The sequence below is a fragment of the Oncorhynchus masou genome, chromosome 23 (genome assembly GCF_036934945.1).
Source record: "Oncorhynchus masou masou isolate Uvic2021 chromosome 23, UVic_Omas_1.1, whole genome shotgun sequence".
Taxonomy (NCBI): Eukaryota; Metazoa; Chordata; class Actinopteri; order Salmoniformes; family Salmonidae; genus Oncorhynchus; species Oncorhynchus masou.
Window position 1 is genome coordinate 17,863,642 of NC_088234.1, and position 14,448 is coordinate 17,878,089.

Genomic DNA, 14,448 nt, shown 5'->3' on the forward strand with positions numbered 1-14,448 from the left:
AGAACTGCGATTACTCACCACGGACTGGCAGAATCCTTTTTTTCCTTTAATGATTCCAACGAGCCCGATGTGAATGATATACTGCTTTCCCGGGAACAGGTCCAGATCCCCCCATCTGCATGAAGAGAAGGCAGAGAAAAATGGGCCAGAGGGCAGGCTTCCTTCTGAGAATTCGTAGGTAATCGACAAAAAACATAATTCCTTCCATTCTGCCAGCAAACGTGTAATCTTTGGAAAATAAAATCGATGACTTACACAGAAGATTAAACTACCAAAGGGACATTCAAAACTGTAATATCTTATGCTTCACGGAGTCGTGGCTGAACGATGACATTACAACATTATCAACATACAGCTGGCTGGTTATACGCTGTACCGGCAGGATAGAACAGTGGCGTCTGGTAAGACAAGGAGAGGCGGACTATGTATTTTTGTAAACAACAGCTGGTGCAGGATATCTAAGGAATTTTGGAGCTCTTGCTCGCCTGAGGTAGAGTATCTCATGACAAGCTGTTGACCACAATATCTATCTAGAGAGTTTTCATCTGTATTTTTCGTAGCTGTCTACATACCATCACAAACTGAGGCTGGCACTAAGACCGTATTGAATGAGCTGTATTCACCATAAGGAAACAATAAATCGCTCACCCAGAGGTGGCGCTCCTAGTAACTGGGGACTTTAATGCAGGGAAATTTAAATCAGTTTTACCAGATTTCTACCAGCATGTTGAATGTGCAGCCAGAGGGGAAAGAAACTCTAGACCACCTTTACTCCACACACAGAGATGCATACAAAGCTCTCCCTCACCCTCCATTTGGCAAATCTGACCTTTAATTCTACCCGCCTGATTCCTGCTTACAAGTTAAAATTTGACAGTTTTAATTAAAAGAAAACCTAGGAATGCACGCACTTCCTTGTCTAAAAACCCCAGAGCTAAGTTTCAGTTGGGTCAACCATAGCCTAACGACCTTATGTTTTTACACAGTCCACAACCCATTTGTTTCTGCCTAGTTGGAATGGTGTTCATTAACTTTTTATTACTCCTTGTCCGTGTCACACATTCCCTTCTTATGAACACATATTGTCAATCACTTATAAAACAAAGTATAAGTTTACCTAGTTACAATTCTATTTAAAATGAGGATATTGTTTATTCATTTATCCATAATAAATTCAACAACATGTGACTAATACAATTTGATTTGACATCAAAGAAATACTCACCACCATAGAAAAGCAGCATGTTAAGTGTTTCCATGCATTATTCTATGTAACTGTCAACCTTAAGGGTGTGTGTGTGTGTGTGTGTGTGTGTGTGTGTGTGTGTGTGTGTGTGTGTGTGTGTGTGTGTGTGTGTGTGTGTGTGTGTGTGTGTGTGTGTGTGTGTGTGTGTGTGTGTGTGTGTGTGTGTGTGTGTGTGTGTGTGTGTGTGTGTGTGTGTGTGTGTGTGTGTGTGTAACTGGGCCTATATAAGATGACGGGACTAGAATGTGGAGATCAACAACTGGAGGTGAAGATTAAGACTGGACTAGTCTGCTAAACTACACTATACATCTCTGGTAAGACTTCTCTGTCTAAACACTGCATGTAGCATTTGTGTATTTTATTGTTGAGATATATTACATTGTTCATGTTGTAATGGCCTTTGTGACAATCTGTCTTTGTAAAAAGTGCTGAATAAATAAATAAATGTTGTTGATTGTTGTGTAATAGAATGATGCAGGTGACCTTCATTTAAATCAGTCGATTTTTTGGCATCTAGTTTTGCAGTCACATTGATAGATGTGTTTAGGACACAAAAACTATTATAGAATATCGTTGGGTTTCAACTGACCCCTATATCTCCTTAGACCCAAATCTGAGAGTTTAGAGAGTAACTGACTATCACAGTACTGTTATTAGTATTATAATATTTCTTTAACCCAAATAACATCTTATTGAGAGTTTTCTGACCCTATGACATGCATAAAAACCAAGGGATTGGTTTGTGTTTAAAGGATCTGTTTTAGTGGACTCGGAGAGAACAATGTTGAAACAAACAGATACTCCTGAGGTAAGAAACTCATCATCAAAACATAGTAGGACATTTGTCTGAAATAAATCACGCAATATTATGTTTGGTTCTGGTCAAATACTATGCTACTGCATTGCTGATATCGCTCAAATATACATTGAACACAACCCTTTTCTGTTGCTGTCAATACTAAACTCACCAAATTCAATCATAATGAAAGGAAACTTACTTCATTGTGTTGATGTTAACACAATATAACGATGACATTTGTCTGTAACATACCAAACTGTATTGTAATACATATATATGAATATGCATCCAGAATTAAGTAATATAATATACTTTCCTGACTAAGTGAGAGTATAATATGTCAGAATTATGTGTTATTTATCTTACAATAACTTTTTATGAAATGCCATGTTACTTTAGAAGTGTTTTGGCTCAATTAAAGACATTGAATAAAATGTGGTTTTTTTAGCTATCAACACTTTAGTTCACCAAACTATATCATTATGAAGTAATATCCTGTACACATCATTTTGCTGTCTTTCGTTCATTCTGTCAGACTGTGCGTCTTTCTGACTCCATCAATGATGAAGAGATAAAATATGTGACGGCGAGGAAGACTTTGATTAAGGAGTGGCTGAAAAGTCTGGATATGGACTGTGAACTAGTGGGTAGTCTAATTTCCTCTTTCTTTTGATCATTCTCTCTCTTGTGCAAGCTCTCATTCTCTCTCACTCCACATCCATCTACATAGGGATCCCCCCTCATGTCTCCAGCTACCTGTTAGCCCTGCCCCACCTTCTCTCTTATATAATGTATGATGTGAAATTCTCTAGATTTGATCTCTCTGTCTCTCTCTCCCCATCTCCCAGGAGGATGTTCCTAACATAGCGTTGCTGGGGTCTGGTGGAGGAGAGAGGGCAGCAGTGGGTATGCTGGGATCTCTGCATCAGCTGGACCAGGACAACCTGCTGGGCAGCCTCCTCTATATGTGTGGGGTGTCAGGCACCACCTGGTACACACACACACACACACACACACACACTTATTTACTATTATTGTTAGTGGTAAAGTTCATTTTGAATGTGCTGAAATAAATTAGGTATCTCTCTCTCCCTCATCCACCCCTCTCACATGCACACACACACACACACGCACACGCACACGCACACACACACACACACACACACACACACACACACACACACACACACACACACACACACGCACACACAGGTGCATGTCATCCCTGTACAGCGATCCAGATTGGTCGCGGAATAAGCGTTGTGATGAGGTGATAAAGAAGATGGAGGGTCCTACGATGGACTTGAAGCAGGTTATGGACTGGCTGACACTGCGGAAGGACAGCGACCAGGACTTCAGCCTCACTGACTTCTGGGGCGTCTTCACTGCCTGCTATTTCATGAAAGAGGTTAGTGTATGGTTTATGTGTGCGTTTGCATGTGTGTCTGTGTCTGTCTGTTTGCCTGTATGTATCTTTCTCTGCCTCTGTTGAGCTGATTATTTCTCCCCTGTCTCTTCCCCCTTTTTATCTCTCTCTTGTATCAGATGGACACTCGCCGTCTCTCTGACGATGCTCACAGGGACAGCATCAACCCCTACCCCATCTACAGCGCCATAGAACTGGACTGCTACAGACAGGATGACACTAAAGGTGACTGTTATGCAGCATTCACGCAAACTTGGAAAATCAGAACTTCTGAGATAAAATCAATTCCCATATAGGTTCCTACCGGTTGATTCTGATACTTTCAGAATGGAAAACTTGGGTGTCATCTTTATATAATGAGTTCCGAGTGCACTGTGAATGCAGCATCAATCAATGAAATGGAATTGTATAGCGCTTTTGTCTCAATTGTTTCAAAGAGTTTTAGAACCAGAATAATACAACAATACAAACAATTTAAACAATGAATACAACATGAACAAACACTCTACTGTAGACACCCAAAAACCAAGCCAGGCATTAGTCTGAGTCCCAGTCGGCCTATGTTTAGAAGTAGTGCACTATATAGGGAATAGGGTGTCATTTCAGACAATTCTCCCCCACTGTTTTAACTGTAGCGGTGTGGTTTGAGATGACCCCCCACGAGAGCGGCTTCTCCGGATTGGGCGCTTTCGTTCCCACTTCCTGTCTTAGGAGCCAATTTAAAGGCGGGACTCTGATAGAGAAGAGCATGGAAATGGACATGGTTCTGCTTCAAGGTGGGGAACGCATAGACGCACACATGCACAGACACACACATGCACAAGCAAACGTGCACACACACATCAATTTATTGTTGTTTGTTTGTTGTTGCTGGGCAGGTATCTGTGGGAGTGCCATTGCAAACATAAAAGGGAACATTGCTGAGGTAGCAAAAAAAATCTGGGGCTTATTTGAAGGTAAGCCACAGTGCATCGCGTTAGTTAGTCTGCAAGGCTAGTGTGTAGAATTGTAAGTTGTATTTCAGATTATTGAAACAACATTCCCTTTGAGTTAATTTGAGGAAAATAATGTTTCTATTTGAATTTTTAACCATATCTTTAGGTGACAAAAATGTCTTAAAATCAGGGTAACTTCTTGCACTAAGGTAGTCTTTCAACCCTCCCCTTCCCCCACCCATCCAGACAATAAAACACCCATCAAAGACAACGATAGAGAGACAAAATAAAAAGATAAGTCGATAAGAAAGCATACAACACAAAGAAAAAACAATGAAGAGAATCCCGTTCAATCAAAAATAAAAACGTAAAACAATACTCCAAAACAATAGTAGACAATAACATACAGGACAATACTAAACAATAACCTACAGGACAATACTAAACAATAACCTACAGGACAATACTAGACAATAACCTACAGGACAATACTAAACAATAACCTACAGGACAATACTAAACAATAACCTACAGGACAATACTAGACAATAACCTACAGAACAATACTAAACAATAACCTACAGGACAATACTAAACAATAACCTACAGGACAATACTAAACAATAACCTACAGGACAATACTAAACAATAACCTACAAGACAATACTAAACAATAACCTACAGGACAATACTAAACAATAACCTACAGGACAATACTAAACAATAACATACAGGACAATACTAAACAATAACCTACAGGACAATACCAGACAATAACCTACAGGACAATACTAAACAATAACCTACAGGACAATACTAAACAATAACCTACAGGACAATACTAAACAATAACCTACAGGACAATACTAGACAATAACCTACAGAACAATACTAGACAATAACCTACAGGACAATACTAAACAATAACCTACAGGACAATACTAAACAATAACCTACAGGACAATACTAAACAATAACCTACAGGACAATACTAAACAATAACCTACAGGACAATACTAAACAATAACCTACAGGACAATACTAAACAATAACCTACAGGACAATACTAAACAATAACCTACAGGACAATACTAAACAATAACCTACAGGACAATACTAGACAATAACCTACAGGACAATACTAAACAATAACCTACAGGACAATACTAAACAATAACCTACAGGAAAATACTAAACAATAACCTACAGGACAATACTAAACAATAACCTACAGGACAATACTAAACAATAACCTACAGGAAAATACTAAACAATAACCTACAGGACAATACTAGACAATAACCTACAGGACAATACTAGACCATAATCTACAGGACAGTACTAGTCAATAAACTAGAGGACAGTACTAGACAATAAACTACAGGATAATAAACTTAGGACAATATCAGACAATAAACTACAGGACAATACTACACAATAAACTACAGGGCAATACTAGACAATAAATGTCAGCACAATATCAGACAATAAACTACAGGATAGTACTAGACAATAAACTACAGGACAATACTAGACAATAAATGTCTGCACAATAAACTACAGGATAGTACTAGACAATAAACTACAGGACAATACTAGACAATAAATGTCTGCACAATAAACTACAGGATAGTACTAGACAACAAACTACAGGACAATACTAGACAATAAATGTCTGCACAATAAACTACAATAGTAGACAATAACCTACAGGACAATAGTAGGCAATAAACTACAGGACAATATAAGACAATAAACTACAGGACAATAGCAGGCAATAAACTACAGGACAATACTAGACAATAAATGACAGGACGATAAACTACAGGATAGTACTAGACAATAAACTACAGGACAATACTAGACAATAAACTACAGGACAATACTAGACAATAAATGACAGGACGATAAACTACAGGATAGTACTAGACAATAAACTACAGGACAATACTAGACAATAAACTACAGGACAATACTAGACAATAAATGACAGGACGATAAACTACAGGATAGTACTAGACAATAAACTACAGGACAATACTAGACATTGAATTACAGGACAATAGTACACAATAAACTACAGGACAATACAAGACAATAAAATACAGGACAATAAACTACAGGACACTACTAGACCATAAACTACAAGACAATGCTAGACCATAAACTACAGGACAATCTCAGACAATAAACTACAGGACAATAGCAGGCAATAAACTACCGGACAAGAGTAGACAGTAAATTACAGGACAATAGCAGACAATAAACTATAGGACAAGAGTAGACAACAAACTACAGGACAATAAACTACAGGACACTATTAGACAATAAACTAAAGGACAATACTAGACAATAAACTAAAGGACAATACTCGACAATAAACTACAGGACAATAGTAGACAATAAACTATAGGACATTAGTAGACAATTAACTACAGGACAACAAACTACAGGACACTACTAGACCATAATCTACAGGACAATATTAGACCATAATCTACAGGACAATACTAGACAATAAACTACAGGACAGTAGTAGACAATACATTTGACTCCGTTCCACCTACTCCATTCCAGCCAATACAATGATCCGTCCTGTTATAGCTCCTCCCACCAGCCTCCTCCGGTCCATTTATCTCCCCACACACAGGCAGTCGGATGGTTAAAAAAACTGCTTACTGTGTTGGGGACTGTCTGTGTGGGGAGATAAATGGACTAGAGGAGGCTGGTGGGAGGAGCTGTAGGAGGTCAGGCTCATTGTAATGGCTGAAATAGAATAGGCCAAGAGGACATCCTCAAGGTCCGAGGGCGACAGTTTTACATGTCTCTGCCAAGGCTACTTATCATGAGAGGAGGTTGTGTTTCCAAATCACCTCCACTACACCTGACCAACCTGTTCTGTTCTGCAGGGCACGAGAGCATGATGTTGAAAGAGAACATGAATATGGTTGAGAGAAGCGGGAAGGTAAAGGTGTGTGAGTGTGTGCCCTCCCGAGTGGTGAGGTGTGTGTCTGAGCTGATCAAGTATGCTGAGGACCCAGATCCACTGAAGACAAGGGAAGTCATCACCACACTGGGACAACTACTGGAAGGTAAGACACACACTTATACACTCACTAGTGCACCAAGACACCATAATCATGACCCTAGTGATAATGTGTATAATGACTCTAGGTCATGTGAGCAGTAAGGGCGAGATTCTGTGGAACATGGACCCTGAGAGCTGGAAGAGAACCAGCCTGGTGGAGAGAAAGAAGTTCATAGAGACAGTCAGTCTGGAGCTCATCCTCTCCTCAGACAGCTGGACAAAAGACTGGAAGGACAAACGCTGCAACTGCAACGGTAACAAAGGCATTATATTACTCCAACACCAGGTTAGCCCGTTGATCTACATTTACATTTACATTTAAGTCATTTAGCAGACACTCTTATCCAGAGCGACTTACAAATTGGTGAATTCACCTTCTGACATCCAGTGGAACAGCCACTTTACAATAGTGCATCTAAATCATTAAGGGGGAGGGGGGTGAGAAGGATTACTTATCCTATCCTAGGTATTCCTTGAAGAGGTGGGGTTTCAGGTGTCTCCGGAAGGTGGTGATTGACTCCGCTGTCCTGGCTTCGTGAAGGAGTTTGTTCCACCATTGGGGGGCCAGAGCAGCGAACAGTTTTGACTGGGCTGAGCGGGAACTGTACTTCCTCAGTGGTAGGGAGGCGAGCAGGCCAGAGGTGGATGAACGCAGTGCCCTTGCTTGGGTGTAGGGCCTGATCAGAGCCTGGAGGTACTGCGGTGCCGTTCCCCTCACAGCTCCGTAGGCAAGCACCATAGGCAAGCACCGTAGGCAAGCACCATGGTCTTGTAACAGCCTACACTCTGAGATATAAAAGGTTATTTTGCTGTCCGTGTGGGAGAGCACTTTGAAGAACCATTATGAGTTTCATGTACTGTTGAACCCCATTAAGTTCCACGTCTAACCTTCTCTGAAAAAGGCTCTACATGTAACCAAAAAGGGTTCCAAAAGGATTCTTTGGTTGTCTGTGTGGGAGAACACTTGAACCTTTATGGGTTCCATGTGCTGTCGAACCCCATTAGGTTCCATTTATAACCTTCTGTGGAAAAGGCTCTACATGTACCGAAAAAGGGTTCCACATGAAACCCAAACAGGTTATCAAAGGGTTCTCCCACAGAGACAACTGAAGAACCCTTTATAGGTAGGTAGCACTATGTAGTACTTTTATACTTAGAGGCATTAGACCCTACACCTGCACAGGTAACACTAACTTCCACAATACCACTTCTATTACCTGACTTTGGCTTCATGACTCAAGATCATGTTAGTTCACTGAGCTGATGACTTGGAGCTGAGTTTTTTTACAGAAAGTTTGGGGACCTGGATGTAAAATGCAGTATGGTTATGTGGTAATATGGTCTTAGTGTAAGAGGGTATATGATACTAGGTAGTTATAAACAGTGGACATCTGTATCTAGTACAGCTCCAATAGGGGAGGCTGGTGGGGGGAGAAATCAGAGGACCATGTTATTGTACTGCTTGGGAATGGCATCATGAACGGTATCAAACACATATCAAACACGAGTTTGGTACAATTTCTCAATCCATTCCATCCGTTACAGTGAACCTATTTGAAGACAATGATTTACTGCTGTGCCACAGAGCTTTGCTCAAATCTGTGGAGAAAAGAAACCTCTGATAATCACCACTTGCTATTTTTGCTGACCAGCAGATGTGTTCACTAATGTGCATTGTGAATGGATAAGGAAGCTCAGAGTAATGAACCTATTCTCGACACATTTTGCTGGAAAGCCTCAATGCTTAAGGAAGCTTAGTTTCCCCATCACTAATGCTAACCACTCCAAGTTAAAGGGTGGCTGAACTTCCTGATTTGGCCTAGTTTTAGATGGGTTCATTAAGAAATGCTAGCAGCCACGACTGAATTCAAAGTGAGTTGGTTTCGGGGTGTGAATTGATGTGGGTGTGTGATCGCAGATGGGAAGAGTTAGCCAAATTACTTCACCAATTATTGTGGTGTGTGACCGTGGCAAAATAGATTTGACTTAGGGACAGTCAATAAATGTAAAAGACTCAATGACACACCTTTCAGTTCTCAACAAATGCTTTATATGTTTAAATTGAATTTCTACAATTTAAAGTTGGTTTGAGGTTTTTAAGTCATTGAAATTTACCGATGGTCTCTAACTAGCCCTATAGGAATATCCAAAATCAAACCACATTTACCACTGCCATTACTATTTGGTCACGTGCAGCTGCACTCCGAATTGATGATTACTTGTGTGCTGCCAGCTCGTTACAGCATGCACGTTTTGCTATGAGACCGTGTTGTACTGTCACGTTCCCAAACTTTCTCATCATAATGACATGAGATAAATGTTTATTATCTTGTCCTCTCCAGAAAGGGAGAACTGAGATAATTTTTTTACCAGTTGGGAATAATTGAAATTGGTGTGTCTCCCACAGATTCAATCTTTAGGATTGTACTGATCTTTTTCCTTCTGCTCAATAAATGGAAATGGGGAACCACATCCAACTTCCTCTTCGAGATCAAAGGTACAGTAACATCAGACCTCTTCCTAACATGACAGCATAACTAGCATCAGTCATCAGGATCTTCTGTTTCCCTCCAAAATATAAACTTTCTTGGTTCTCTACTCCCCGCTCTCTCTCTACCCCTCCCCCGCTCTCTCTGTCTACCCCCTTCTCGCTTGCTTTCCTTCTCTACCCTTCCCCGCTCTACCCCCCCCCCCCCTATCTCTCTCTATCCTCCCCTGCTCTCTCGCTCGCTCGCTCTCTCTACACCTCCTCCGCTCACTCTCTCTCCCTCCCCCGCTCGCTCTCTCTCTCTACCCCCTGCTCGCTCTCTCTCTCTACCCCCTGCTCGCTCGCTCTACCCCCTGCTCGCTTGCTCTCTCTACCCTCCCCCACTCACCCTCTCTACCCTTCCCTGATCGCCCTGTCTACCCTCCCCCACTCGCTCGCCCTCTCAACCTTCCCCCGCTCGCTCTACCCTCCCTCCCCCGCTCGCTTTCTAACCTCCCTCCCTCCCCCACTCGCTCTCTCTCTCTACCCGCTCACTCACTCTCTATCCCCCTGTCTCGCTCTATGCCCCCTCACTCTCTAACCCTCCTTTCGCTCTATCTCTCCATCTCCCCAGATGCTAGAGTTCCGGAGAGCATGGCATCCAAAGAGAAGATTCAACTGGTAGACGCTGGGATAAATATCAACTCTCCCTACCCCCCCGTCCTGCGCACATCGAGGAAGGTCGACCTCATCATCTCCTTGGACTTCAGCGAAGGAGACCCCTTTGAGGCAAACACACACACACAATGTTTATTCCTATTCAAGCCTTTCAGAAAAATATGAAGTGCCTAGTTAGTAGTGACCCTCTCTCTCTCTCCCCTCTAGTGTGCTCTTTAGGTAGATGTGACTCTCTCTCTCTCTTGTGTGCTCTCTAGGTAGTAGTGACCCTCTCTCTCTCTCTCACACACACTCTCTAGGTAGTAGTGACCCTATCTCTCTCTCCCCCCTCTCTTGTGTGCTCTCTCGGTAGTAGTGACCCTCTCTCTCTCTCCCCCCTCTCTTACTCACTCTCTAGGTAGTAGTGACCCTATCTCTCTCTTGTGTGCTCTCTAAGTAGTAGTGACCCTCTCTCTCTCTCTCTCTCTTGCTCACTCTCTAGGTAGTAGTGACCCTATTTCTCTCTTGTGTGCTCTCTAAGTAGTAGTGACCCTCTCTCTCTCTCCCTCTCTTGCTCACTCACTAGGGAGTAGTGACTAGGGCATGTGTCAAACTCATTCCACGGAGGGAGTGTCTGTGGGTTTTCGCTCCACCCTTGTACTAGATTGATGAATGGTCACTAATTAGAAAAGGAAGTCCCCTCACCTGGTTGTCTAGGTCTTCATTGAAAAACCAAAAACCTGCAGCCACTCGGCCCTCCATGGACTGAGTGACACCCCTGGCCTAGGGAGTAGGGCCTAGTGAGAAGAAAGTAGTGCCTAGGAATTAGGTACTAAGGGCTGGTTTGGAGAAGGACATTGACATAACCATACTACTGATTCTGCTCTTCACAGACGGTGTTTAGTGCCAAAAAGTACATGGATGAGCTGAAGCTTCCCTTTCCCCCAGTGAAGGAGAGTGTGAGGGAGGAGAAAGACCATCCTCAGGACTGCTATGTTTTTGAGGGGCTACACACTCCCACCATTATGCACATGCCCCTGTTCAACCTGCAGAACTGCCAAGGTCTGTGGTAGTCATCATAGTAGTCAGTGTCTCTCTGTCTATTATCCTTGTCTCTCTGACTACGCCCTTTTCTGACTTAGTTTTTCTCCGTGTCATGTCTTTTCCCTGTATAACTGCACCAACTGTCTGCGAAGAGATGGCATTAGTATTGTTTATTAGGAGCCACATTCATTCAGCCACTTACGAAGTGACCTGAAAAGTATAAAAACACAGAAGCTGTGTTTGAATACCCATACTAACATACTGTATACTACATACTTAACGTCTATATATAATTAGTTTACAGTATTCTAAATTAAACTAACGGGATCCTTTCAGTTGAGTGTACTAGCGCTTTGCATGTCGACCAGAAGTTGATGCTGTTGCTATGCAACCGCTTGCTAGCTTGTTAGCATAACAAATTACTAGCTAGACTTTGGGTTTGTTCGTAAATTCAATCGGGAGTGTCAAGGAGTTGTCAGCTTGTCCGTTCGTGAATTCAGAGCGTTTCGCTCTCAGAACACTTTGATTAAGCCTCTTTGCCAACCTTTACTGACACCGGCTACATTCAATTTATTTATTTATTTATATTTATTTTACTTTTATTTAACCAGGCAAGTCAGTTAAGAACAAATTCTTATTTTCAATGACGGCCTAGGAACAGTGGGTTAACTGCCTGTTCAGGGGCAGAACGACAATGGGTGTTGTCAGATGAGAGTGCTCAGAAATCGGAGTAGATAGCCAGAGTGAATTTACGAATACACCTGCAACACAATACCACTTAGCTAAGCTTTTGAATGACGTGAATAATCAAGTCAATAAACATTGGGCAGTTAGTAAATATACTGCATGTTTGATGTATTAGTAGCCAACTAACATTACAGTGGGTAGCTGACATACCTGTTACATAGTGCTGTAATGATAGGCTATTCGGTTTTTATAGCGTAGCTAATAAAATGTAACCTCTTTGAAAGGTCATGACTTTATTACATTGCTGAACATTTTCTTAAGGACACACCTCAAATATGTCCACCCCTCCCATCTGAGCACAAGCCAGCTGATGTAAGACATGGACATTGTTCTGTTCTCTTCCTAGACGAGGACGAGATTAAGAAGGAGAGGGAGAAGTACAAAACATTCAAGTTTTACTACGGTGCGACGGAGATCGACCACCTCCTGGAGAAGGCCCAGGCCAACATGAGGAACAACAGAGACAGGATCCTGGAACAGATCAAAATGGCCATCCAACGCAGAAAGAAGCGCATGTCAGTGGCTCAATAGTTTTTATCAGTGGTGGAAAGTGTCTGTACTATTAATACTTGACAACTTTTACTTCACGACATTCCGAAAGAAAATATATTCTTTTTACTCCATACATTTTCTCTGACTGCCGAAATTGGCTTGTTACATTTTGAATGCTTAGCAGAACAGAAAAAGTCTAATTCATGCACTTATCAAGAGGACATTCTTGTTCCTCCCTACTGCCTCTGATCTGGCAGACTGATTAGAAGCACCTGCTGCGCATCAGTTGCTCACCTGTGTTCCCTACAAGTGCTGTCTTGAATCAAAAGGATTTGTTCCTACACACTGGAGAAAGTTGCAGCGTCTGTATGTAATCCCTAATGCAGTGAAAATAATAAAAATATACTAAATGAATTAAGCTTTATGAGACATCTTTTTGAGTTCGGACACATCACACCCCTTGTTTGTCTGCTTCTGAGAGAGTGTGATTGTCCCCTTTTTGATTAGGACTCACTAAACACATCCATTGTTTGATGTCTGAGTGTTGGCCTGTGCCCCTGGCTATCTGTGGAAAATAAAATGGTGCCGTCTGGGTTGCTTAATATAAGGAATATGAAATTGTTTATACTTTTCCTTTTGATACTGTTCCTGGAGATTCTCCCTCCTGTAGGTTTTTGCTCCAGACCTTGTTCCTGGGATGGGAGTGAAAACCTACAGGAGGGTAGCACTTAAGGAACAGAGTCAGAGAGCCCAGGTCTATATGCTTCGGACACAAAGACTATTCTTGTTCTCATAGACTAGGGGTTTTCAACTCTTACCCTACGAGGTCCGGACCCTGGGGGTTTTCTGTTCTAACTGATAATTAATTGCACCCACCTGGTGTCCCAGGTCTAAATCAGTTCCTGATTAGAGGTGAAGAATGAAAACAAATGCAGTGACACTGGCTTCGAGGTCCAGAGTTTAGTTTGAGGGTCATAGACTAATGACTTGTTGACCTTTTAGACTACGTATGTATAACTAATGGATTTGTGAGCGTGCGATGTGTCACTATAATTGGTTGTCTACTACGTTGAATATTTATTAGCTTTTTGTGGTTTACTTGACAGACCTATGTACATTACATATTTCTGTTATGCATTCAGGCTGTATCACAACCGGTAGTGATTGGGAGTCTCATAGGCCAACAGCTCCACCTGTTGGTGAGATGGTACATCTGAAATAATTTGTGTTACAATAAAAAACAATGATAAACTCTTTTCTGTTGCATTAATGATATACATTGACATGTTTTGCTCATGATATGATCTATTCAGTTGTGGGGGTTTGGAGTCGGACATGCTCTTGCTGTTTAGAATATAGTTTGAGTTAAGTTGGGTCTCTCTCTCTCTCCCTCTCTGTCCCGCTCGCCTCTCTTCTCGCCCCTTTGTAGTGGATATCATGTGATCTGGAGTAGTGCTCGCAATAGTTTTCCACTTTTTTCAATTTGTTTACAATTGTAAACTTGTCGAAAAGAAAATGGGAACTATATAAAATAAGGAACATGACAT

The 14,448-nt window shown here is 41.6% G+C and overlaps 1 protein-coding gene across 1 annotated transcript; it reads left to right on the top strand.

Moving 5' to 3' along the window:
- Positions 1-1,477: 1,477 nt before the first annotated feature.
- LOC135510475 (cytosolic phospholipase A2 zeta-like) lies at positions 1,478-13,315 on the top strand. The gene is made up of 14 exons (XM_064931443.1): positions 1,478-1,560; positions 1,999-2,054; positions 2,581-2,688; positions 2,894-3,036; positions 3,258-3,453; positions 3,591-3,696; positions 4,107-4,247; positions 4,350-4,427; positions 7,316-7,498; positions 7,581-7,748; positions 9,902-9,991; positions 10,596-10,750; positions 11,512-11,680; positions 12,756-13,315. Exons 2-14 carry the CDS (start codon positions 2,028-2,030, stop codon positions 12,938-12,940), a joined length of 1,749 nt encoding a protein of 582 aa, XP_064787515.1. The 5' UTR covers positions 1,478-1,560; positions 1,999-2,027; the 3' UTR covers positions 12,941-13,315.
- Positions 13,316-14,448: the final 1,133 nt, after the last annotated feature.